The sequence below is a fragment of the Sorghum bicolor genome, chromosome 3, assembly GCF_000003195.3.
Source record: "Sorghum bicolor cultivar BTx623 chromosome 3, Sorghum_bicolor_NCBIv3, whole genome shotgun sequence".
Lineage (NCBI taxonomy): Eukaryota > Viridiplantae > Streptophyta > Magnoliopsida > Poales > Poaceae > Sorghum > Sorghum bicolor.
The window spans coordinates 515031-540837 of NC_012872.2; the positions used below are offsets into that span (position 1 = coordinate 515031).

The 25807-nt window shown below is 43.8% G+C and overlaps 2 protein-coding genes across 2 annotated transcripts; both read left to right on the top strand.

Annotated features, from left to right (window-relative positions):
* On the top strand, window positions 230-2500 carry LOC110433428 (salt stress root protein RS1-like). Its single transcript, XM_021455557.1, has 5 exons — window positions 230-386; window positions 558-694; window positions 869-958; window positions 1108-1195; window positions 1808-2500. Exons 2-5 carry the CDS (start codon window positions 590-592, stop codon window positions 2149-2151), a joined length of 627 nt encoding a protein of 208 aa, XP_021311232.1. The 5' UTR covers window positions 230-386; window positions 558-589; the 3' UTR covers window positions 2152-2500.
* Window positions 8907-16667, top strand: LOC8077558 (glycosyltransferase-like At2g41451). The gene is made up of 11 exons (XM_002454836.2): window positions 8907-9390; window positions 10692-10841; window positions 10929-10981; window positions 11366-11474; window positions 14107-14241; window positions 14323-14367; window positions 14637-14824; window positions 14934-15075; window positions 15702-15748; window positions 15852-15939; window positions 16030-16667. The coding sequence occupies exons 1-11, from the start codon at window positions 8983-8985 to the stop codon at window positions 16306-16308; spliced, it is 1644 nt and encodes a 547-aa protein (XP_002454881.1). The 5' UTR covers window positions 8907-8982; the 3' UTR covers window positions 16309-16667.

Sequence of the window (25807 nt, forward strand, 5' to 3'; positions counted from 1 at the left end):
TTGCAAGCCACCTCTGCTCTCTGCTCTGGCCACGACCGACCCCACCCCCCCGGTTCGTCCTCATCATCATCCTCCAGCTCGTTCTGAGCTCTTGCTGGCTTAATGACATGCCTTCCATAATCTTCTTTCCTGTTGACAGTTATACCCCTGGCTCATCCACAGAGCCATCCTTGCAGTGGGGGCATCGCCGTCATTTCGCTGCTACCCCAGGGTGTCTTTCTTGCCAGCCCATTCATTATAATCACTCTCATGGCACCGTGGCTGCTCCTGTACTGCTGCCACCATTCATAGGCTGCCTGGTGATCACAGCTCCACATCACACCTCACAAACACACACAGATTAGCTGCAGCAGCCACCTCCTATCTCTCCTTAGTCCTTCCTGCATGTATGTATGCATCATCCTTATTGCTTGGTTTCTTCCAGCTGATTTCTTGCTTGTTCATTCATCAATCATCACCTTGCTGCTGTTTCTTTCTTTTTTTTTTTCTTTATCATCTTCTTGCATGCATGAACATTTCTGATGCTTTTTATTTTGCTTCTGTGTTGGCCGGAGCAGAGGTTGATATATACTCTGAACAAGGAAGAGAGATGACCAGTGTGTGGAAGACCAAGGTTCTGCCTGGCCTCAACAAGATCTTTGACAAGGATGGCAAGAAGGCTGCTGCTGTAGGCTTCTTGAAGTCCTTCAACAAGGTAATCTATAACCTATCTGCAGGAGCTAGCTAGTTCAGATGATGATACCTTAGCTACAAGCCTGTCGATCACTTGACTCCCTCTGTATATATATATATATTTTTTTTTTCTATATGTTTGTTAATCAAACCTTTCTTATTTGTGTCAACTAATATATATAAATATAATCTGCAGGAGGAGATTGGCAAGGAGATTGAGGACAAGAAGACAGAACTGGAGCCCAAGGTTGTGGAGACTTATGAAGCATCTCCTCCTGAGGTTAAGGTAATTGATTATTAACTAGCTAGTGTCCCTTTTTCAGTATTTATTTATTTATCTATTGTATTTGGTTGGGTTGCTTTAGACTTAAGTAACTATATATTATGGCCGGGCCCTACTGCTACTGATGATGGTTGTACCTGCTGAATAATTAGGCTCTGTTCAAGGATAAGAAGCCAGTCAAGATCAGCAAGAAGAACTCGGCTGCAGTTACCAAGTTCCTCGATGAGCTGGCTAAGATTGGTAAGCATGAAAACGTCAATTATGTTCCTTGTCTCTGTATGTAGTTTCTATGCATGATAGCAGTACTTCAGGGAAAAAAGAAAGGCAGTAACTGAAGTTAATTACCACAATACGTTTCCTTTGGTTTCTAGTATTTGCGATTCTAGGATTTCAGTTGCATCACCTCAAACTGAAGTTCACAAAAAAAGACCATATTTGCCTCCTTGTAAGTAGTAGCACTAAAAATTTTAATTTTGCATTTTTTTCCCTTAAAAACAGTGTCCCTTCATCCTATCAGAACATCCCAAAGCAGTTTTTTCCACCCTGGTGAAAATATATGAACTAGAAGCGCACCACCAACCGCCTTCTTTTTTTTAGTTCCTTCTAGCAATCTTGTGGATCAGTCGCTTTCTTGGGTACCCTTTGCTATGTGTTTTTTTTTGGACAACCTGACCTTTATCTCCTTTTCTTTTTGTTTTCCTGTGTATAGACACAATCAAACTGCATAGGAATCTTGAATCTTCTCAACCACTGTACCATTTTTCTTCCAGGAGAAGCAGCCTAACACAAAACAACAAACCAAAATGAAATTCCAATTTAGTCCTCAACTGTTTATTATTTATCTATGTGCAGACTTCCCTGGAGCCAAGGTGGTGAGCGAGGCGGTGGCCAAGTCCGGCACCACGCCCCTGTCTCCGGCGATCACCTTCATCTTGGACAAGGTTGCACCGTTCATCCCCGAGGAGCCCAAGGTGGAGCCGGCGGCTGAGGTTGAGGCCACCTCCCGGGAAGTCGCCGTGGAGGAGAAGAAGGAGGAGGCCGAGCCGGCTGCCGCCGAGGAGGCCGCGCCGGCGCCGGCAGAGACGCCGGCGGCAGAGGAGAAGAAGGAAGAGGAGGAGGAGAAGAAGGAGGAGGAGGCGAAGCCGGCTGCCGAGGAGGCGGCGCCACCGGCAGCAGCTGCTACTGAGGAGAAGTGATCCGGCCGATCCGATTGATGGAGCAAAGCTGCTGGTAAATTAAATTAAGTTACCGTGAGATTAAAAAGTTACTGGATCATCACTGCTTGTCAACCACGTAGATGCGTAGATCGAGTTAAAATTAAGTGATTAAGTCATCAGACACACACTTGGCATAATTTGTTATTCTTTTCTCTACTGTCACCTCGATGGATGGACCTTGCTGTGTACATTTGTAATGTGGGGTTTTCTTTGTTTTTGATTTGGGGGTGATTATTACAAATGTGTAATTATTTATATTGATATGTTTGTTGATATGATGGATGGACGTATTTAAGAAGACAAACTCTTGTGCATATAATTTCCTTTTTGCTTGCTTCTTGGTTACGTTGTTTCCAGCTTCCTTGTTTCTTGGTAAGCTAGCTATTTTCAGATTGTGGTAGCATAGAATCAAATATAAGATTATTCATAAAAACGATCTATATATGGAGTGATCCACACTCCGTCGGCCCGGTTTCAAGGACAAAAACATGTTCATCTACAATTTTTACTCGTATTCAACTTAATACACATGTGTTGAAGTGAAACTATTTTTCACTCTCAGTCCACAACAAACACATATGAATCACGATGGATGTCAGCTTTGACATAATGACCTAGCTCCTTTCCACACACACACATGTTGGCATGCATCTGTTTCTGCCATCGGTGACATGATGTATGAGATGGATAAGCACGAAAAATTAGCTACAAATTAAAATCACGAGATTATTAGCTTGGAACGAAGCAAGCGATGGATTCATCGATCGATAGCTACATACTGATATAACACCGATGGATGTGCATGCAACACGTACGGCGGCCGCAGTCAGCACTCAAGGCGCAGGGTGGGCAGGCAAGATCAATCACTAGTGATGCCCTTAGCGAAAACGACGTGATCACAATCCTCTCAGTCTCAAGCTAAACCAAACTTCCCTAGCTTGTCATGACTCCACACAAACTTATATATTTTTCCTTTTTATTTAATTTATATATAAGAAAAGTATAACAAGGACTGATGATGATCTCTCCATTATAATAGATAGAAACATATATATTCAGAAGCTAGCATAAAGAAAAAGAAAAGAAAAGATTCACAAGAAAAGTGTGATTGATTGACTGATTGATTGATAAGCCCGGTTATTATTATTTGGTACTATTCTTAGATATTTTGCTTGCTGTTTTAGCTAAGTCCGGTACGGCTGGACAGGTCAGTAATTTCACATTACAGATACCTATCTTTGGAGCGCGCAGACACATACGATGGGCTGAGGGTCGCTGTTGCATCGCAAGCCCAGTCTAGTCCAACACGTAAGTATACGTACATATACATGCTATATATAAAATATATAAAGCATCTCTATCTGTACGTGCACAGCCACTTTTCTTTAATTTAATTTATTTAGATTAGATTCGATTTTGGATTTGGATTAGCAAAAACTTAAACTATATATAACATAAATATATGCGCTTATGAGTCACGACTAACGACTTATCTAATATGTAACCATCCAACTTATTATTAAGAGAATTTTCTAGACATGTTCTCCCTATCTCTAAAAAGATGAACTTGAAACATTTTGAGTTTGACCATAGGATTGTATTCTTTTTGGCATAAATAAAGGTACTGAGTATCATCCTATATATTCAAAAACATGGCCAAATTATTATGGTATGCCCCAATATCGAATATATCCAGCGTAGTTGGCAGGTTTCTTCTTGAACTAGGTTTATTCAAATCTTCGACTCGACATAGGTGTCTGTAGTTTCTTTGATTTATCCTAAGTGTTAATGACATTATTATTCTTGTGGAGATGCTCATTAGGTAGGATAAGTATACATGCATATATATAACCATCTACATATGTACTCCCTCATTCTAATAAATCATAAGTCCTTCTAAATTTTCTAGGTATATATATTTTGCTACCAGAACGACTTACAATTTGGAATGGAGAAATTACGTGGTTCAGAAAAAAAACCCAACCAAACAGACGGTTACTAGTAGCTTATTATTGTTTATATTTTTTTGACAAAGATTGTTTATATATTTGGACTTGAATTAGTCATGTGTTCATGATCTTACCTCTCTAGCCTAGCTAGGGCCTAGGAGCAGGTAAAAGGGGATAAAAAGCGGGATTTTTTTTATATCTTTTTTCAATAAAGCCGAGTAAGAGGGGGTTGCACCCCTCTTGTTTCTTATTAAAAAAGGGTGCCCTTGGGTGTTGGAAATGGGCTTATCAATCTTACAAGAATAGCCACTTGATTTGAATTCAAAGGAAAGGAAGAAAAAGAGAAAATATCTTTTGTTCGATCTTGTGGCATGCATGCACAGATGCATGGTGCATGCGCAGTGTAGCCAAGTTGCATTGCATTGCATGGCATCGATCTCTGAATGCGAGATGTATAGTAGGTGTATGTTCTGCATCATCTCCTTTTCAGCATTGAAGATGGTATAAATCAACGTCGCGTCTCTACAATGAGGCGGCTGTCGCTGCCGCGTATATGCATGGTTAGTTAGTTACGTACACGTATGTACTTGAGATGCGACAAATCACATGTCTTGTATTTAGGCCCTGTTTAAATGCACTGATAGATCCAGAAATTTATAAGATTTCTCGTCACATCGAATCTTATAGCACACAAAATATTAAATATAAATTAAAAAATAATTAATATCACAGTTTATCTGTAAATAACGAGACGCGAATCTTTTAAGCCTATTTAGTTCATGGTTGAATAATATTTATCAAACAAAACAAAAGTGCTACAGTACCAAAATTCTAAAAAAATAGATGTAAACAAGGCCTTAGTATAGCTGTATGCATGCTAGCTGCTATTATTATTAGCGGTATAGTTATAAGGCTTGTTTAGTTTACCCTAAAATCCAAAAAAATTCAAAGACTTTTTATCATATCGGATCTTGCGGCACATGCATAGAGTATTAAATATAGATAAAAAACTAATTATATAGTTTGTCTGTAATTTGTAGGATGAATCTTTTGAACCTAGTTAGTCCATGATTGGACAATAATTACCAAATACAAACGAAAGTGCTACAATACCCAAAACAAAAAAATGCCAACTAAACGGGCCATATATGTGCTTTGTTGCTGCTCTCAGCATAAACTTATCAATCTCTAAGCAACAAGAATTAATTTCTCGCGAAAGTTAGTGCTGAATAAATTGACGAACGGTAAGATATCGGTGTATGGACCTATTTGACCAAACTAGCTAATTGTTACTTCCTCTATTCCAAACTATAATATGTTTTGACTTTTCTAGACATAGTGATATTTAATACGGAGTAAGTACATAAAAGAACTAAGTATATAAAATGGACAAAACGTTTTATGATTTCAAATAGAGGGAGTAGCTGTTACCTGGTCAAATGTTTCCTCTATTCCAGGTTCCAGCTAATTAATAACTTGTATTAATTAGCTAAATAGTGCTAATTAATAATTTTTCATTAGCTAAATAACTTATTTTGAGCTATTGTTGGACTATTAGCTAAAGATGTTTGGATACACGAGAGCTAATCTTAGAAGCTACAGTACAATTAGTTTATGAGATTCAAACAGACCAACCCTGTGCTGTGCATAGGTAGGGTGAGATGATTCTTCACGGTTACGGGAATCTGCTGGTAGGTCGTCGTCCCGTCATCACGGACGGTGATATGCACGACCGGACTAAAATGGTCAATTCAGGCCTTGTTCATTTCGCAAAATTTTTTGAATTTCGATATTGTAGCATTTTCGTTTTTATTTGACAAACATTGTCCAATCATAGAGTAACTAGACTTAAAAGATTCGTCTCACGATTTACAGATGAACTGTGTAATTAGTTTTTGTTTTCACGTGTATTTAATGCACTATGCATGTGACGCGAGATTTGATTTTATAGGAATCTTAAAAACTTTTGGAGAACTAAACAAGGCCTCAGTACGAAAGCCTAGTTTTTGGAAAAGGACGGGACGACGGAATCTTCTCCGATCCTAGCTTTTTTATGATTTCTACTTGTCGCTCTAGCTAGTTATTATACGTTGTGTACCCACGGTGAGGTATATACACTACTTATGCTGGGAAGAAGCTAAATAACTTTACGATGTTTATTTATTTGTGATCCTTTATTTAGTTGCATGCTTTTCAAGAGAAAAAAAAAGTGCAGATCGAGTGATTTATCCTTAACTGTGTTGCACAGCACAGGATCGGAGTATATAATCATCTAGCATGCAGTTGATAGATAGTTCATCATCATCATCTATATGATGTTGTCGCCTCTAATCTGTTGGAGTCTAGCTACCAAGGTGAGCTGGACATGCAAGCACCTCGCAAGTTGCAGTTAAGTAGGGTTGCTTGGTCTGAATTGATTGAATGATGGCTATTTGCGTTGGTGGCTAGCTCAGTCAAGCCAGCCAGCAAGAGCGTCCTGCATACCTGGCTAGTCGGAGAGACGTCCACCCAATCCTTCAGCAGAAAGAATATATATCATGGATGCTCGATCTACTGCACTCTCTCGTCCTGAATAAATCAACCTATCTAGAGAGAGTTATCCGATCCTAAGTCAAGCCCCTTTAAGTTTCCCCAAATTTTGTAAAAAAAAATAACGATGGTCAGATTTAAGAAAATCTAACTTACGACAACTTTACAAGTTGATTCAATTACTGATCAGAGACGGGTGGAGTATCTCTCTGATGCAGAAGGAGACTATATAATGTCTGCCCTGCCAATAAATATGAAGTCCTTCAGATATAGCTTCTCATTATCAGAGATGATGATGTTTCTTCCGTGTCTCTTTATGACATCATGGTATCAGCTAACACTACCTAGGAAAGGTCTGAAAAGACATTAATACTGTATGTTAGCAGCAGTGCTTGTTTTTCTTGGTGGTGAACAGCTGAACTTATCATCAGCGCGCCTACCGGCCTTGTTTAGTTAAGTTTTGCAAAAATTTTCAGATTCGTCGTCACATCGAATCTTGCGGCATATGCATGGAGCATTAATTATAAAAAAAACAATAACTAATTATACAGTTTGCCTGTAATTTGCGAGACGAATCTTTTAAACCTAGTTGATCTATAATTAGATAATATTTGTCAAATACAAATGATACTGCTACAGCGCTCATTTTGCCAAAAATTTGAAACTAAACAAGACCCTTGTTTGTGCTGAAGAAACTGGCACACTGGGCATGATGAAAGGAAGCAGCAGGAAGCAATTCCATAGACTGCTCCAGCACATAGCACCAGAAGTATACGCAAGTAGAAGTAGGTAGCTTCCTTGTTGTAAATAAAAAAAATAAATGGAGATGTCCTAAAAGCAGACAAAACTGAAGATTCAGACCATGTGCATTGACAGGTAGATGTAGGTACCATTGGAGCAATCAGTCCAGTCGGTTGAGATGAGATTCGCAAGGCTGTTTGCTTTGTCTTGCTAAATTTTAAAGCAGCTAAACTTTAGTCACTTTAATAACTAAAATTCTAAATACATTGACTAAAAAGAAGTTAAAATAGTTTAGTCCCACTAGCTAGTCACTCAAGAGTAGCTAAAATAGATTTAGTTAGCTAAAATTTAGTGAGGGAAACCAAACAAATGGCATCTCCATCTTCCGATCTCCATCTTCCGAGGTTATATCGGTCGATCAGCTTTGTTACTACTAGTATTATTTTGCATTGAATATACACATATATAATATGTTTAGTTAAAAAGTCTCATGCTTGGCTCAGCCAAAAAAAGCAGAAAAAAAGAGAAAAGGTCTCATCTCATGCTTCTATGGATGAAAGCAATCGGAAGCGATTGATAGGAGACCAAATCACTTTTATATATTTTTTTTCGAAAATGAAATCGATATGATATTGTCAGAAATGAATGCGACACGGATATTTAGGTAATTTAAAAAACATTAGTAATCGATCAAAAAATACATCGATAATGATCGAAATCCATGAGAACAATATCCTCAAAAATGATAAACACACCAAACCGTAGAACATGAGAAGAACCATATAACTCGATCTATCTCACAAGAGATTAATAAATAAAGCCAAAATTGACAAGACCACAAGTTAAAACCACGGTCCACACCATCTTAGATCTCAAACAAGTTAGACCCTAAAGTTCGTGTTCATGGTCACTGGCTAGAGTCATGGGTGCAGTATGTGATTAGTTAATTGCCTTGTTCCTATAGGAATGAAATACTTGCCGTATAGTTCCTTTCCAAAATTTTTTGACTTATGTGCTTGTGTGTGCGGATGGGATGCTTAACAACTGGATATAAAGTATATGCATTATATAGCCTATGGATTCAAGGCCTTTGAATCGGTAACTACTGACAGTAAATTACCGTCTAAATATGGTAATCTTTGAAAAACGATCGGAATAAGACAAAATCGTTTTCATTTTCATTTCTGATTTATCATTATATTTTTTTATTACCACTGCCATTTTTGTTTGGACCTGAAAAAACTAGAAAATGATTTTTGAAAATTAGAAATTATCATTTTTGTTTTCATCAAACTTCAATTCTTAGTCTTGGGCTCTTGGTCACCAGCCCTGAGTTACAGTTTTGGATGGATGGGCCTAAATCCTCTCCCATATGGAATACAGAAGAGGCCTGGATTTACACCCAGCCTGCCCAACACCTTACCCTTCCACATCCCAGCCCGTATTAGTATTTGGCCCACTCAGGCCCATCCAGTCCTCCTTCTTCTTCTTCCCCAACGCTTTGGACTTGGAGTTCTCCGCGAGTGTGCTTGTCTTGTACAGCCAACGACTGCGCACCTCGCGTCCTCCTCCTCCTCCAATCCCAATTCCCATGGCGGGCTACCGCGGGGGCTCCTCCACCGCCGCCTCCGCCGGCGGCGGGGGCGGCGCGTCGGCCGCGGCCTTCGCCACGCGGATGCTCCTCCTCCTCACGCTGCTGCCGCTCGCGCTCGCCGCCTTCGCCTTCGCGCTCCAGTGGCGCGGCGGCATGCGGGACCCGGCCGGCGCCGCCTGGCCCGCCGACACGCAGCGCTTCCCGGGCATGGAGAACAGCCCTCTCGGGTCCTCCTCGTCTTCCCACGGGGGCGGTGCCTCCTACTTCGCGGTATCCTCCTCCTCCTCCTCCTCCCCGGGAGCCGACTGCGCCGAGATCCTCGGCCGGAGCGCCGCGTCTTCTTCCAACGGAATCTCGCTCTACCGCGGATGGAACTTCGACTCCGAATCTTCTATAACCCCCAAGGTGAGCGCGATCTGATCTGCCCGGCGTCGAGATCCCATTTCTCCATCGCTTCTAGAACTACTGAATTACCGCCGACACCGTGATACGAGTATCTCGTACTCCTGCCTCGTCAGCTACCATGCTGTGCGATCCGTGTCCTGAGAACTATTTTTAACCACAGGTTTAGCTGGATCACACTGTTCCTTGCAGGAGTTTGCTATAGGATTAACTACTTGTTTTTGTTACCATGGTGTGCAGGCCATTGCGGACTGCACACCAATATATACTTATGTACTACTACATTTTACTAAGACCATGAAAATAGCGTAATTAGGTAATGTAACTTATTGTACAACCATAGTTGGATTACATGGAGAAATTTCTTTTATGTACAGTCACAATTGCACAATATGGAGATCTTGTATCATCGCATTCATATACACAGGAGTTTAGGCAACAGAATGAATCCAAGTATCTTTGTTTTACCCTGTTATTAAGATAGCGAATTGGAAAATGTGGATATATATAAAGTTCATGCGGTTCTAAAAATGTTTGTTCAAGTAGAGAAGACTCACACGGCAAACACTTGCCACGACCTAACAATATTTATATCCACCAAAAATCATCCAGATGCTTTTTCATTTCAAACTCAAAACCCTACACCTCTCCCCCACTCTTTTGTTTTGCAAGAACCTTGTTCACATGTTTAGAAAAACTCGACCGGGGCGGTTAAGACTGCCGCCGCAGCTTTCAAATTAAGAAGAAAGTGCCATCTCACCCGGTGAGAAAACCCCTGAACCCCCACCCCATCCATACACGGTGGCCTTTCCATCGCCCAAGTGAGGCCTTGTTTAGTTTACCCCAAAATTCAAAAACTTTTCAAGATTTCCTGTCACATCAAATCTTGTGGCACATGTATGGAACACTAAATATAGACGAAAATAAAAACTAATTGCACAGTTTGTCTGTAATTTACGAGACGAATCTTTTGAGCATAGATAGTCTATAGTTAGACAATAGTTGTCAAATACAAATGAAAGTGCTACAGTGTCAAAATCCAAAATCTTTTCACAACTAAACAAGGCCTGAGAATAGGGCCAGGACCCCCCCCCCCCAATTGCTTTGGTATGAGGACGGACGAGGGGATTTTTTTAATCCAGCCTGAAATTCGCTCCCACTGGGATTCAAACTCAGGACCTGGGAGGTGCCGCCGCAGTGCCTAGACCAACTGATCTAGCATCCTTTCGCTTTTTCACATGTTTAGAGTCAAATGTTACCCAAACTGTACTTGTATTCAGCTAATCCTGTATCTTGGACTGCAGATCTGTATCACGGGAAGCACATCTGCTGGCCTACACCAGATTCTCCCATGGTTGTATTATCACAAGGTCATTGGTGTTTCACATTTCTTTCTCTTTGTTGAAGGAGAGGCTGCAAAGCCAGCTGTCACCTCTGTTCTTGAATCTATTCGGGTAAACAAGTCATTTCATATCCCATTCTTCTGTTTATGATTTTTTTTTTCTTTATCTAAGCACTGACTTTCTGTGCCCCTGCTTTAGGGTGTCAAAATTATTTACAGAACTAAAGAGTTGAAAGAGAAACAGGACAAAAGGTATGTCAATGTATGGAACAGTTCCATGTGAATCTTTTCAACCTTAAAAATACCTGTTCCAAGTAAAGATATATTTATTTGGAAATTGGAATGTAAGTTTTGATAGTTATGATTTTAGTAAGCTATATAACTAAAATGTGTTGATAAATATTAAATTATGTTAATACTTGCTTCAAACCATATGGTAGAGCCATAGAGGTAACAAGATTGATGCCAAGTTACTTTCTTTCATTGCAACACTGCCATTGAATAATTCTGAATATTGATTATGAAGTGTTGCTGATTGGATCCTGTATCTCCGTTTCCTGACCCACGTATTTCTGAAGTATTGTGTTGATTATTTCGTTGTCTAAAGCTTCTGTTGTGACCATTTTACGATTTCAGCCGCATTTGGAACGAGACTTGGCTATCAGGTTTCTTTTACAAGCCTTGTAATTATGAACTATTTGTCAAACAATCACTAAACATGGAAATGGCTATTATTATGGCAAGGGTATGAACTGTTCCTTACTATCTGTTTTTAACATCAATTTAAACAGAAATCCTGACTTTCATATTCCCTTCCTACAGAGTGTTGTAATTGTTGTCTGTCTATATTCACAGATACCAGCAGTCTTTGTATTATCTAATTTTCAGCCACTCTTTCCTCACTATTGGTATTAGGAATTAATATAGTTATCTGGCAGTCTTGTTTTGAGCTCTGCAGCACAAATGTCGATATATGATATCAACAGTGTAATTCATCATGTTAAGTTATTCGATGTCTAAAAACAACATGTTAAGTTATTCGATGTCTAAAAAACTGTTAATTCGATGTCTGAAAAAAACATGTTAAGTTATTGATTGTGTGTAGCAGTGTAGCTATATAGTCTATAGTAATGAAAGGGAAGGTTATAATGCAAATAATGTCAGTTCCAATAAGTTTCTCAACGTTTTCTTGTACCACATGCTTTTCTCACTTCCCTGAAACAACTTTTAGGATGAGTAGTAAATGATGTAGAAGTTTATGGAAAAATTGCAGAAACTTCAAGACACATACCAGAGTCACTCATTAGTACAAATATAGAGTTATTATAGACCTGTAAGAACTTTTACTTTCTGTATAGGCAGGGTTGATCCCGAGTTTAAAAAAGTAGGAATATAGACCTCTGTCCACTATAAACATTAATAAACATTATTATCCTAGGTGATACCACTACTAACTAAAAATCCAAGATGTTCTAATCATCGCAGTTTTCTGCAATGTTCCCATTCCGCAAGCTATAAACATTATCGTAGGTGATACCACTAGGGATGCAGGTGGGGCAGCGGTGGCTAACCCGCCCCACGTCCGTGCAACCCGCAAACGCATCGCGGGCTGATGCCGCGAGCCTGCAACGGCCGCACAACGCACACGGCAAGACGCAGGTTCAGCCAGCCCACTTAATTAGCACACCCATACATGCAGACAGACGGCTTTGCTGTGGATAAGAGCACACAGGACCCAGTTGCCACTACAAACATTACTCTGACCGCCAGCGACAGGGATGCCGGAGTTGTTAATGCTGGCACCCTGGCAGTGTGCACTGCATGCACCCTGCTGCAGACCTGCAGTCCAAAGAGAAAGGGGAGACCTGCACCTGCATGCATGCCAAAAACACCCGCCAGCAGTGCAGCTCATGCCGTCAGCCAACCGAGCAATGCTCGCCATGGTGGTTGGCCTCTCGGCTCTCGCCCGGCGATGAGGTTCTTGGTGTGCGTGCGAGCAACACTCACCTGCAGTGCAGCAATGCAGCAACACATGTTTTCAGATCGTATTATCGAATCTAGTTGTTTGACCACCGATCAGACGACTAATCGCGATTAGTCGTCGATCAGGGTCGATTAGTCGGTCTGATCGGGCTGGTCGGACATTTAGTCGTCCTTATGCCTAGATAACCTGATCGACCATGTATATACTATATATATATGATGTAAATATATGAATTCATGGCATAATGAATCATTATCATGGTGATTTGGCCACTTACATGTAATTGCAGCTTGCTGATGCCTGATTTGGCCACAAACATGAGCTCCTGCCTCCTGGACACTCACTCACTCACTCTTGTTCTTTTCTTACCCTAATTGGCCGGCTTAAGGTGGGCCTAATTCTTCCTACAGGCCTAAATACAATATTCCTGTAATGGCCCAACTTATCGTCCTGCTACACTTATCGGACGACTAATCGTGACTAATCGCATCTAATCGGACGATAAGGTTTCTGATCGACCTGATCGAATCGACGAAACTTATCGAGCACGCAGTTACGATAAGGACGACTAATCACGATTAGTCGTCCGATCTGAAAACATGGACAGCAGCAACCGGCTCTGAAAAATGCAGGAGGTATGGACCATCTATAGGATCATTAAGAGGCAGCCGCAGCAGCAGAAGCCGGTGGGCAGCAATGCTCCGCCGCCGCTGCTGGCGGAGTCCAGCTCCAACATGGGGAGCTTCTAGTCCGACGGGGGGGGACGAGTACATGGACTGCCTGCAGGTGCCGGCTACCGCTCCGGGAGTGCCCCGGCAGCATCAGGTCGGCAGCATCAGGTCGGCAGCATGCTGAACAGGGGAGGTATCGGTGTCACTGGCAGCAGCTTCTTCAGGGAGGGCGTGCACGACCAGCAGTTCCAGTGGCAGTGGTTGAACCACTTCCCTGCGCCAGCAATCGAGCAGAAGCCGCAGCTTATCGACTTGTCGGTGATGACCATTGCGTTCCAGGATGTGGGTTGCCGCTGGGATATGCGGGTTTCCCACCTCAGCCCACTCTATCTAAGTGGGCTACTTTGCGGGCTTATGCGGGTTGGTGGCGCGGGTAGCCCCGCGGGTTAGCGCGGCGGCCCGGCCCCACCTTGCCCCACCTTGCATCCTTAGATACCACTACTAACTAAAAACCCAAGATGTTCTAATCATAGCACCTTTCTGTAATGTTCCCGGTCCGTACCAATGGCAAGGGACGTGATTTTTACATCATTTATAGCAAGCATGTACAATACAAGTGGAGCTAATTATGGAGTCATTTTATTAGCTGTCATTTTGACTTTGAAAAGGCCTTGTATTTAGTCGTGAGATTGCTGTGAATGTCCCCTGTTTGATTTTCACAGGATGCTGGGATGGATTGGATCATTCACCTTGATACTGATGAGTTGATTCACCCAGCTGGTGCCCGAGAGTACTCCCTGAGGCGATTGCTTTTAGATGTTCCTGACAATGTTGACATGGTTATCTTCCCCAATTATGTGAGTCACACAATAACATGTTTGTTGAATATGGTGACATGCTTCACAATTGATTATTGTATATATATTTCTTTTTTCCAGGAGAGCAGCATTGAGCGTGATGACATTAAGGATCCTTTCACTGAGGTATAGAAGCTACTGTTATCTGTAACATGTATGCAAAAGAAAGGAAAGAATTGGCTATGTATCCTAATGATGATCCACTGTCTTACTTCAGAAACAAAGTGTCACCTGTAGATAACCAGATATCGACTCACTGTCTAGAAAAAACTATAGTTTAGCAAACACTGCACAGAACTACTCATTGATGCATTGAAGGGAATAATAGGACTGGTCTGATTATTGTTGGCTTGTTTGATAGCTTGCATCATTTATGATTTGTTTTGTGCCTGCAGGTTTCCATGTTTAAGAAAAATTATGACCATCTACCAAAGGATACATACTTTGGTCTATACAAAGAAGCAACACGTGGTAATCCAAACTACTTCCTTACTTATGGTAATGGAAAATCGGCTGCAAGGGTTCAGGAGCATCTGCGTCCAAATGGTGCTCATAGATGGCATAATTACATGAAATCCCCAAAGTAAGATATCTCAATATGATGAGTTCTTTTTTGCTAAAACAAATGGTCAGTCAACAAACTACTGTCCATTTGTACTCGATGGTTTAGTTATATATTTCTTTTTATGTAGTGAAATCAAATTGGAGGAGGCTGCTATTCTGCATTACACCTACACAAAGTTCTCAGACCTAACCTCAAGGAGGGATAGGTGTGGTTGCAAGCCAACTAAAGAAGATGTGAAGCGATGTTTTATCTTGGAATTTGACCGTTTGGTGAGCTATCTTTTCTTCCCTTTGCTGTACCTGCATAGCATCTATTGTTGTCCTATGGGTACAGGCCACCTTGTCAACATCATAACTGTTTCCTGGCCGAAACGTTGAAATAATACATTTATTTCATTTAAGTGATATGATATAAAGAATGAGAGGGGGAGAAAAATGGCTAGATGATTTATTATACTATGGAAATGCTTGTGGAAACTGTCGTGGGTGGAAACAATCTCAGTTTACACAATATATGCATGTAGTATCTTTTTTTAACTGAAAGTGGATAACTGGATGTAGTTATGTCTGAATCAGATACGGGGGTGGTGGGGCATTGCACAAGCACAATATTGTACCTTGTTCGTGTGCCTTATACTAATCACAGAAATGTTTCCCATGGTCCCAATGTATAGCCAGCCATGCCAGAGAACCATATAACTGTCTTTTGAATGCCCCCTACCAATTTATTTAGCTGAAGGATCAGTTTGGTCATTATCCCAAAGTTCTTGGCTATACATTTACCAAAAAAAAGGAAACTGATATGGCTCTTATTAGGTATCATTGTGCATAGGTAGCTAACGGGATAACTAACTTGGGATACCTAATGAATCCTCCCTTGTACTGTGTCATGGCAGGCCTTTATAATTGCATCAACAGCGACTGAGGAGGAGATGAGGAACTGGTAATACTCTTAGGCCTCTGCCTCTGTTTACCAAGCACCAACCATTCCTCCCTATCCTACCTGAATCAAGAGAGATCACAGTGGTCTGACTACCTTTGTTCAGGTACCGGGAACATGTTGTATGGACCGATAAAGACACCAATTTGAAACTTTTGAGGAAGGGTGTTTTAACACGTATATATGCGCCCATGGTTAGTCCTGATCTCAATCTTGTATGCTTTCAGCTTGTGGAAGTTGTTTCTTATTGCTGCTATCTTTTATTTTATGCCCAATCTTCTCAGGCTATCATCCGTGGGCTCAAGGAATCTGGTGTCTTTACCAATGCAGTAACATCAGCGAAAGCACAGTCGAAAACAAAGTCATCAAACACGGGTTTCGGAAACGAGGCCATCCAACTAAACGGAACAGCTGGTCAGTCCACACTAGAAGGTGGTCACGAAAAGTTGCAGGCAACCGTAAGAAAGATCCTAGAGATGGTTGACGCCCAGGAAGAAGCAATGCCGCCAATGTCGCCCCCAGGTTTTCTTGAGCTGACTGAAAGCGCCACTGCTTTGTCATGATGCAATGCGGGGTCCTGGAGGCGTTGTCGAGTACTTACTCAGTCAGGTTTAGCCATGCATGCTGTCTTGAGCATACGGTCATACGGATAACATAGGCTTGTTTGGTCTTCGTTGCTGTGTCTTGCAACCCTCAATGTATGTGTTGGGCTGATGTAAAATCGCTTCAAAAAATCAAGTAGGCTGGTGAGCAAGGACAGGGCATCAGAATAGTATACTGCGTCTGCGATGCATACAGAATTGTTGTCTCATGTTGGAAACCAAACCATGGATTGTTGTCTAACATGTACTGATAAGCATATATAGTTTATTGATTGGCCGTGGATGGCAGGAATGCTTGAGAATGTCTTTCCGAATAAAAACAGCTGCCTGCTAAGTGCTAACGACTTAAGTATTACTATCACGTATTTGAATCGTTTTTTAATTGATTTTTATTAGCGGAAAATTAGCTGAATTGTTTGTTACTCGAGAAAAAGAAAACCCAACAGGAGAGTAAAAAAAGATCGAGAAGACCTATACTGTTGTTTTTTTTTTTTCTGAAAGTAAGTTTATTAATGGCAGGCTGGCGTCGAAGTGAATTCCGAGAGAAAAAGGGAAAGGCAAAGTCGAGAGCGAGTGGGCGACCAATGGGAACTCTGGAATCTGGCATGCTCTGGCCCGCTCCGGCCCCTGCTCCCGCACCAACTTCGCCGCCACGCAAAACCCCACCTCTTGCCCCGCCACCGCCACCGCCACTGCCACTGCCGCCGCCGCCGCCCCTCCGACCACCGCACTTCGCTCTCCCTCCCCCGCCGCCGTTCCCTCCCGGCTTCTCCCCTCCATCCTTCCCCTCCTTTCCCCCGCCATTGCCGCCCCCATGCAGCCTCCGGATGCCGCCCCGCCCCGGCGCCACGCCTCCTCCGTTCGTCGGAGCCTCGGCCCCCGCGGCGCCAGCCCGTGCGGTCCTTACCCCAGGAGGTACCCTGGCGGCGAGAGGTGCGCAATTCGTCGAGCACCTGGCGCCCGAGCGCGGGGTTCCGGTGACCGTGACCCGCGGCGAGCGCGACGTGGACGACCTCGCCGGCGTCCCGCCGGAGCTCCTCCCGCCGAAGAAGAGGGTCGTGCGGTACCACCCGTACGCGGCGGCCGCGGCGATCCAGGATATGGCCAGCCACTTCCGCAACAACCACGGAGGGGGAGGGGGAGGGGGAGGGGGAGGGGGAGGGGGAGGGTTTCTTCTCGGCGCGTCGGAGCCACCTATGCCCATGGGGACGGGATCGGGGCGCGGGCGTCGGGAGGTGGAGATTGACGCGGCGGCGGCGGCGGGGGAGGAGCGTGGCGAGGACGGGCTGCGCGCGGAGCTGCTCCGCCTCCGCATCTCGCGGCCGGCGGTGGTGCTCACCAAGCAGCTGACCCCGTCGGACCGCAGCCGCGACAAGGCGCGCCTCGTGCTCCCGGACAGCCTGGTGGCGCCGTCGCCGCTTCCGCGCATGCTGACGGCGGCGGAGCGTGGCCTGGTGCTGGGCGCCGGGCTGCCCGTGGCGGCGCTCGACCGCCTCGGCCGCGCGTACCGCATGTCGCTGCGGCGTGACCCCAGTGCCCGCACGTACCGCATCACGGGGCAGTGGTCGCTTTTCGTGTCGCGCCACGCCGCCCGCGCCGGCGACGCCGTCGAGGTTCGCGCATTCCGCCCGCCCGCCTGGCAGGCGCGCCTCGACAAGTACGGCGAGGGCGGGCTCGGCATGGCGCTGCTGCTGCATCACCGTCGCAGTCAGGGTGACGGTGAGGCGGCGGGGAGCGACAGCAGGCTGCAGGGCTACTACTGGTGCAGCAGGGAGCGCGACGCGGCCGACGGCCTCTTGCTGATAGCCGCCACCGCCACAAGCGCTCGCCCTGCGACGGCCGCCGGAGCCTGACTTACAGTGCGAGGCAGGAAGTGGTGACTGGTGACTGGGGACAAGAATCAAGAATGCAACTGTGAGGAATTGGTGACTGCAACTGCAACTGCAATGGCGGCTCTGGAGGCGATGGTGATTTCTTGTTTCTTGTGATGGCAACTGCATCTTCGATCGGAGGGTTTTGTGGAGTTTTGATCATGCAGGTTTACTTAGTAGTCGAGGTAGATAACTGGAGTAGATGATGGAAAATTAACTCATATATATAGCTCATTGGGTCATCAGTTACATGCACGGACACCATGCATGCACAGTAACTTATTTTAAGGCAAGCATATATATATATATATATATCATGTGAAATTAATATTAATATGAAATGACAATGGAAGTTGAAATAGCAAGAGTGGCGGAGTGAGTACTATATAATACGTACTAAAGAGTTTATTCCGTTCTTGTTTGATTCCGCTGTTGCAATCTGGGATGTACATTTCTGAAGCTATATATACTGCACTACATCCGAATAGATCAGGGGTGTGTCCGTGTCTGTATGGAGGATCGACCGATTCTCATGTTTGAAATATCCAAGATTCATGCATGTGTATGTGCATTTTTTTTTATCTGGGCGCGTACAAAGTTTTGGACGACGCAGCAACGAAGTCATGCCAAATAATAGGTGTCGAAAAACCTCTGGCGAAGAGGCCCAGAGGAGCTAGAGCCGTAAAACGTGGCTTCTTCTGGTTCATAAACTTGGCACAAATTATAAGAAAACTACCACCGAACATGTTTTTATCAAATGTTTTCTTAAATGACTTTAACTCCACACTAGAGAAGCTGCTCCATAAGAAAAGCCACTGAAGTGGCCCTGAGTAGAGTTATCTGGCCACTAGAGATGTATTGCACAAACATTTATTTTTAAAACAATATTATATAGTAAATAATTCAAAACTATGTGTTTTTATAGGAAACTTACAAGTATAAGTTCAGGCCCTGGTATTGTCTATTGTGAGGGGTCGAAGGTTGACCCTGGCTCCGGTCACTCACGGTGCCTTTCAACCTAGTAATACAATGCACCGTGTATATGCTCAGCACTGTTTATCTGGACCATTCAAATATGCTCTGAGATTCGTGCTACTACACTTCTCTCAACTGTTTTCACACTTCTCTCTACTGTTTCACACATCTCGATGCATATTCAACGGTGTGGATAAGCAATGATCTCAACCCTAGCCATCACCGGATCAAGGCCATGAGGATGACGACACTGACGTCCTATCTCCAGATTATATGGTGTCGAAGAGGAGAGCAGCTTTGTTCAGATAGCGGGGAAGAGGGTTTATGGCAAGAGTTACTAAAGAAAAATATATTAAAGATAAAACTCTAACACATGTTATAAAAAACCCTAGAGATTCTCACTTTTGGTTGAGCTTGATAGGTGTGAAGGACCATTTTTTTTAGCCTAGGAAAGTTTAAATGGGGTGATGGTACCCAAATCAAGTTTCGGGAAGATACTTGGTTGGGCAGACATCCGATGAAAATAGAATATATTAATCTTTCTAATATTGTTCGCCAAAAGCATACTATGGTTGCACATACCCTAAGTACAGTAATGTTGCATTTAGAAGGGCATTACTAAGAAATAGTAAGGTGCTACAGTGGAATATAGCTTTGTAGCAAGAGTTGCGGACATTACTTTATATGATGAAGGGATACTTTCTTTTGGCTTTTGAAACATAATGGTTCATTCATAGTAAATTCTATGTTTTAAGACCTTGTCAACACAGGGATCAAACTTACTATGATTTTTTTTGCATGTGAACCTGCCTCTAAAAATAAAGATTTTTCTATGGTTCCTAATAAATGGAGGTTACTTCAACCAAAGATAACTTAGCAAGGAAAAATTAGCATGGGAATATATATATATATATATATATATATATATATATATATATATATATATATATATATATATATATATATATATATATATATATATATATATATATATATATATATATATATATATATATATATATATATATATATATATATATACACTTTGAGATGTGTGTTTACACACTTTTCAATACGAATCCAATGAATAAGAGAGCAAGAGTATGTGTCTTTAAAGGCAGAAAAAACTTTACCGCCAAACTAAACAATGTACTGTTAGATTGTCGATAAGCTAAGATATTTTTCACCACATCGTTGCAGGTAAGCTTCTCTGTTTATCATTTTTCTTTTGTTTGTTGTAATGTAGTTAGTATTGCTTGGTAAGATTGCTAGGAAACACAGCGTAGTATATTTAGAAAAATGGATATGCGGCCCCTAATATTGTTTTTAGAATCACTAATAGAAGAACTCAAATTCGTCCTGCTTCTACAAATTCATGATTCAGGGCAAATTTGTAGGATGTGGTGAGTTTTCTTTTCTTCAAAATTGTTGAGTTACATTACATGCACGCTTTTGACGTTATCTTAACCATGTTTAAACAATTAATTATTTTGAAGAATTAGGACTGTAGTGTAATTACTGCTAGTGAGTAGCTTGAGTTCCAAAAACACGCTCCACATCATAAGATAAAAGCGAGCATCTTCAAGAGCTTTTGTAAAATTTAAATCATTATTTAAAAAGTCAAAGTCGTTTTTTCTGAAAATTAGAAAAGATATAAAGTGTCTTTTTGGAGATTCTAATTGAAACCACGGCCACGACATTATTAAACGTACGTGAAGCACGACAAGGACATAGACATCAGCTGAATGGACTAACTGGAACTAGAAGCATCGTCAAGATGAAACGAAACAGCTAGAAGATGACTTGACTAAGAGCAAAATAAAACAAGAAGGCAAGCACAGATTCAATTCGCTGTCCGTCCCTTTGCCAAAAGAATAGGATATAGGATAGGATAGGGCAACCAATTAAATTAATTAGGATTCATTTCAATATATTCTTCCTTGCCAGATGAAGAAAGCACGCAACGCAGCATTCGACTCTTTGTCCTCCCGCTAGGTTAGGTAGGGTTTTTTCCTTCCTCATTGGGATAGGGATTTGGGATGCGTCCCATTTGCATTTAGATTTTCTATATATATAAGAATAAATCCCGTGCAGCAACAGCAGGCAGCTCGGACAGCAAGGAAAAGCTAGCTAGCTTCCATTCCATCATCGGCATCATCATCGTCGTTCTTCCAGTTCCATACTATTCCACCCACCATTTGCATTGCCGACGATACTGTAATTAATTAACTAACAATGGCGGCCCTGACCCAAAGCGCCATTGACGCGGTGCTGGGCACGCTGGCGACGGCGATCCAGGACGATTTGCGGCTGATCGGCAGCGTGCACAGCGACATGAAGTTCATCAAGGACGAGATGGACAGCATGAACGGCTTCCTGATGCACCTGAACAAGATGGAGAGCGAGAAGCACGACGACCGTGTCCGCGCCTGGATGAAGCAGGTGCGCGAGGTCTCGTACGTCTCCGAGGACTGCGTCGACCGCTACAGGCGCGTCCTGAGTCGCTACGGCGGCGTCGGCTGCTGGGGCGGCGGAGGCGGAGGAGGGTGCGCGTGCGCGGGCACCCTGCTCTTCATCCTCGCGCACCCCATGGCGTATCTCGAGCTCCGCAACCTCGGCACGCAGATCGCCGAGCTCAAGGCCCGCGTGCGCGACGTCGGCGAGAGGCGGCAGCGCTACGACGTCAGCGTCCCCATCGACGCTGGCGGTGATCACAAGATGGAGCAGAACAAGCTGCCTGAAGAAGAGGAGGAGAAGAGGAAGCTTTTTGTACACGATGAGCTGGAGAAAGACGTCGTCGGCACCCCTGGCTGGTTTCGGCGGTCCAGGGCCAAGCAGCATGCTCCTGTTGGCCAGCTTCCTCTTCCTGCTGGTCACCCATCTGACGAAGCTACCAAGATGATGATGGGTGCTATTCTCGAGAAATGCCGTCCTCGGGAAGCTGAAGCTGATGTTGATCCTCGTGAAGCAGCGGCCTTCAGATGCACCAGGAAGATGTTTCTTTGTGCTATGTATATGTACCCGAGTAACAACCCGACCAGCAGTCAAGAGCTGAGCAAGCTCAAGGAGAAGGTGGAGGGAGTAGCAGGAGCACAAGAGGCCAGGAAACAAGTGATGATCTTCTGCTACAGCATACTGACCACCCAGCAAAAGAGCTGCCTACAGTACCTGACGGCGTTCCTCCACGAGACGAAGATCAGCAGGACAAGCATGGTCAGGCGATGGGTCGCCGAAGGGCTCGTAGGCGGCAAAGACGTCCCAGGAGGAGGAGGAGGAGGAGGAGGGAGGACCACCACCACTACTACTCCAGAAGAAGCAGGCGAGCGCTGCTTCAGTGAGCTTCTCCTCCGCGGCTTCATTCGTGCTAATGGCTGGAGCGATGCCGGCACCGTCAAGAGCTGTGTCATGGATGAACCAGTCCGCGACTTCATCGAAGGCATCACCAAGAGCGAGAACTTCGTCGTTGAGCTGCCGGCGCACCTGGATCGCCAGCTCAAGATCCGAAGCATAGTTCAACGTCGTGCTTCCATGGCGCCACCGCCGCCACTGCCGGTGCTGGTTCGCCGCTGCTGCAACCTCCGCTGGTGCGGCGGCCGCGGCTGCACATGGCTACTCGACGACCATCGGGCGTCGTCGTCGGGGGATGATGCCACCGCCAAGGATCCCATGGACGAGCTGGTGGAGTTCATCAGAGCACTCCCTGAGCAATACCGGCTGAACGTGCTGGACCTGGGAGGCTGCACAGGGCTCAACAAGAGTCGCCACCTCAAGAGCTTCGCCGAGGTGGAGTGTCTCAAGTATCTGAGCCTTCGCAACACAGATGTCCGCCGACTACACGCACGTCTTCATATCAACAAACTCACGCTGCTGGAGACCCTGGACATCCGGGACACAAACATACCACCTCGCGACACCGTGAGTATCTACCTGCCAAAGCTCAAGCACCTGCTCGCCGGCCGCTTTCTCAAGACGTCGACGACGGCCGTCGTCGAGAAGGCGTCGCTCGTCACCGTGCGCATGCCTGACCGCATTGGCTCGATGAGGGACATGGAGACACTATCCCACGTCCAGGTTTCCATGGACGGAGCCGAGCTGCAAGGGGTTGCCAAGCTGCACCAGCTGCGGAAGCTCGGCGTGGTCGTCCATGGCAACACTACCACTGCCGCACTTCTGGGTCGAGTGCTCTACATGCTGGCTGCAAACTTGCGCTCCTTGTCAATTTGGGTCGCCATCGCCGACGCCAAGGCCGGCGGCGGCGGCATTCTCGACATCTCCTCCATGTATGAGATGGCCTCCAGTTTGGTCCTCGAGAACCTAGACATCAAGGGAAAGATGAGCCTCCCTTTATGGATCGGGAGGGCCTCGAAGCTAGTCAACGTCACTCTACGCGACACTGAGATGGATGGAGGAGATGCTTTGAGGAGGCTTGCCACTGTCCAGAGCCTGCGCTGCCTCAAGCTCAGCGGCAAGGCGTTCACCGAGCAAGCGCTCCGCTTCATGAAGGACGTCCAGTTCCAAGCTCTCAAGTTCCTCGTCGTTGAAGGTGACGCCGTCACCAGAATCGTCTTCCTCGACATGGATGCAGCTCCTAAGCTCCACAAGATTGTCTGGGCCATCGGCGGAGGCAGCAAGATAGAAGAAAAGTACGATGAGGACCTCATCACCGGAATCCACCTTCTTCCCGACCTAAAGGTGATTGAGCTTAGGGCCACCTTCAACCTGGCCAATCTCTTGGAGTGGACGAAGCCGCAAACTACTTCTGCAAATCCAAGCGCCGCTTCAACAGAAACTCCATCTCCAAGCGCCGGTACACCAGAACCTCCAAGCGCCGCTTCGTCAGCAGAAAATCCAAGCGCCGCTTCAGCAAAAAATCCAACCTATCGCATCCGGTACATATCATCATCCGACGGACAGTTAATCACTGAGCTCCCAAGTTGCACTGACGAAAAATTGTCACTTCCGGCTGGTATTATCAACTATAACAAACAGTAAAACCTATATATATATATATATATATATATATATATATATATATATATATATATATATATATATATATATATATATATAGTACTCCTATGCGTGTGTATGTAGTATGTACGTGTGTATGGACGTGTGTGTGTATAATATCTGTGTCCTTCAATATATAACCCCTACGTGTGTGGTGTTTCTATGTAATAAAACGCATGCATGCATGCTGGGGGGCTACAAAGCTGTACGCCGCGTGTGATATATATATATAACCAAAATTTCATCCTATTTGTTTTGGTGCATCTCCTCGATCCCTCCTATTCTACACAACCGCCACTCACTCACACTCTTCTTAGGCTCACTACTATTTATGTTAGAAACGCACACGTCTTTTTTTTTTGTCCACTTTCAAGCAAAATTGGTTGGAAAGAAAGACCCACTATTAGGTTAAACACACCTTTTTATTTCTGTCCACTTTCAAGCAAAACGTGTTGGAAAAACAAAATGTGTTGCAAGAAGGGTTCACTATTAGATTACTTAGGTTAAACGCACCTCTTTTTTCTGTTTGAAGCAAAAAGTGTTGGAAAAGAAGGATAAGGCCAGTCTCAATGCATAGTTTCATGGCACAGTTACCAAGACTATAAACTAGTAACCGAGCCACAAGAGTTTCATGGGGATGAAACTACTCTCTCATCTGATGAAACTCCTTCACAGTTACCAAGACTATAAACTAGTAACCGAGCCACAAGAGTTTCATGGGGATGAAACTACTCTCTCATCTGATGAAACTCCTTCATTTAATGACCCTGCCAAGTCAGCAATTTTGCTTATGTGGCACCCTATTTAATGTGCATGACACTCTCATGAAACATGCATTGAGAGTGGCCTAAGAAGCATATCATGTAGCGTGCATGATTAATGATTTTTTTTATTATGTCAGTCGTACATTGAGACATAAATGCGCTAAAATTTATTTTAGCGATCAGGATGGTACAAAAGGTAAAGAAAAAAACGCTCAATGTAATACTAAAAGTATGGACCCATGAAACATTAAAACAATAAAAAAAAAGTTTACCCAAAGAGAGGGCCCTCGACAAGGGCGCACCTCATGTGGATGGGCGACCGCACTGGCCCAAGGCCCCAAAATAGTTGGGCCTCCAAACCAGCAATTCAATGTGCGACTCCTAATAAGATATGTTATTTCGCTGTGGTCCAGTATCTCCAAGAGACTCTATATTATTCGTAAATATTAGGAATACAGATTTTGATAAAAAAACTAGTCTCCAATAGCTTATTTAAATGGTCATCTAAATATAGCTAATTTTTGTTCTAGATTTTTCGCTAGCCAAATACAGAAGACGAGAATAGCCCTCTAAAGTGCATATAAGATATAAAAAAACTGTTGGAAAGTAAAAATATATAAAAAATAAATTTTATGCAAATGACTCTAAATGATGATTTAGAGAGAGAAATTTAGAAATGCTCTTCAACATGCTATAAGCATCATCTTTCTTCTTTTAGTGATACGTCACTTTCGTCTAACAGGCAAGTTATATATTGTTTTCCCTAACTAACCTATTATTAGTTTCAATAAGAAACTCTAGTACGCGAGCGTAGCGCTGGAGCGTGACGAGCAACCCACT

What these genes read in the sequence shown, in the direction of transcription:
- LOC110433428 (XM_021455557.1), top strand. Translation starts at nt 590, where the DNA reads ATGACCAGTGTGTGGAAGACCAAGGTTCTGCCTGGCCTCAACAAGATC. An exon ending in CATCTCCTCCTGAGGTTAAG is followed by an intron (nt 959 to 1,107) that starts GTAATTGATTAT and finishes CTGAATAATTAG; the next exon opens with GCTCTGTTCAAGGATAAGAA. An exon ending in CGATGAGCTGGCTAAGATTG is followed by an intron (nt 1,196 to 1,807) that starts GTAAGCATGAAA and finishes ATCTATGTGCAG; the next exon opens with ACTTCCCTGGAGCCAAGGTG.
- LOC8077558 (XM_002454836.2), top strand. Translation starts at nt 8,983, where the DNA reads ATGGCGGGCTACCGCGGGGGCTCCTCCACCGCCGCCTCCGCCGGCGGC. An exon ending in TTAAGGATCCTTTCACTGAG is followed by an intron (nt 14,368 to 14,636) that starts GTATAGAAGCTA and finishes TTGTGCCTGCAG; the next exon opens with GTTTCCATGTTTAAGAAAAA. An exon ending in AATTACATGAAATCCCCAAA is followed by an intron (nt 14,825 to 14,933) that starts GTAAGATATCTC and finishes CTTTTTATGTAG; the next exon opens with TGAAATCAAATTGGAGGAGG.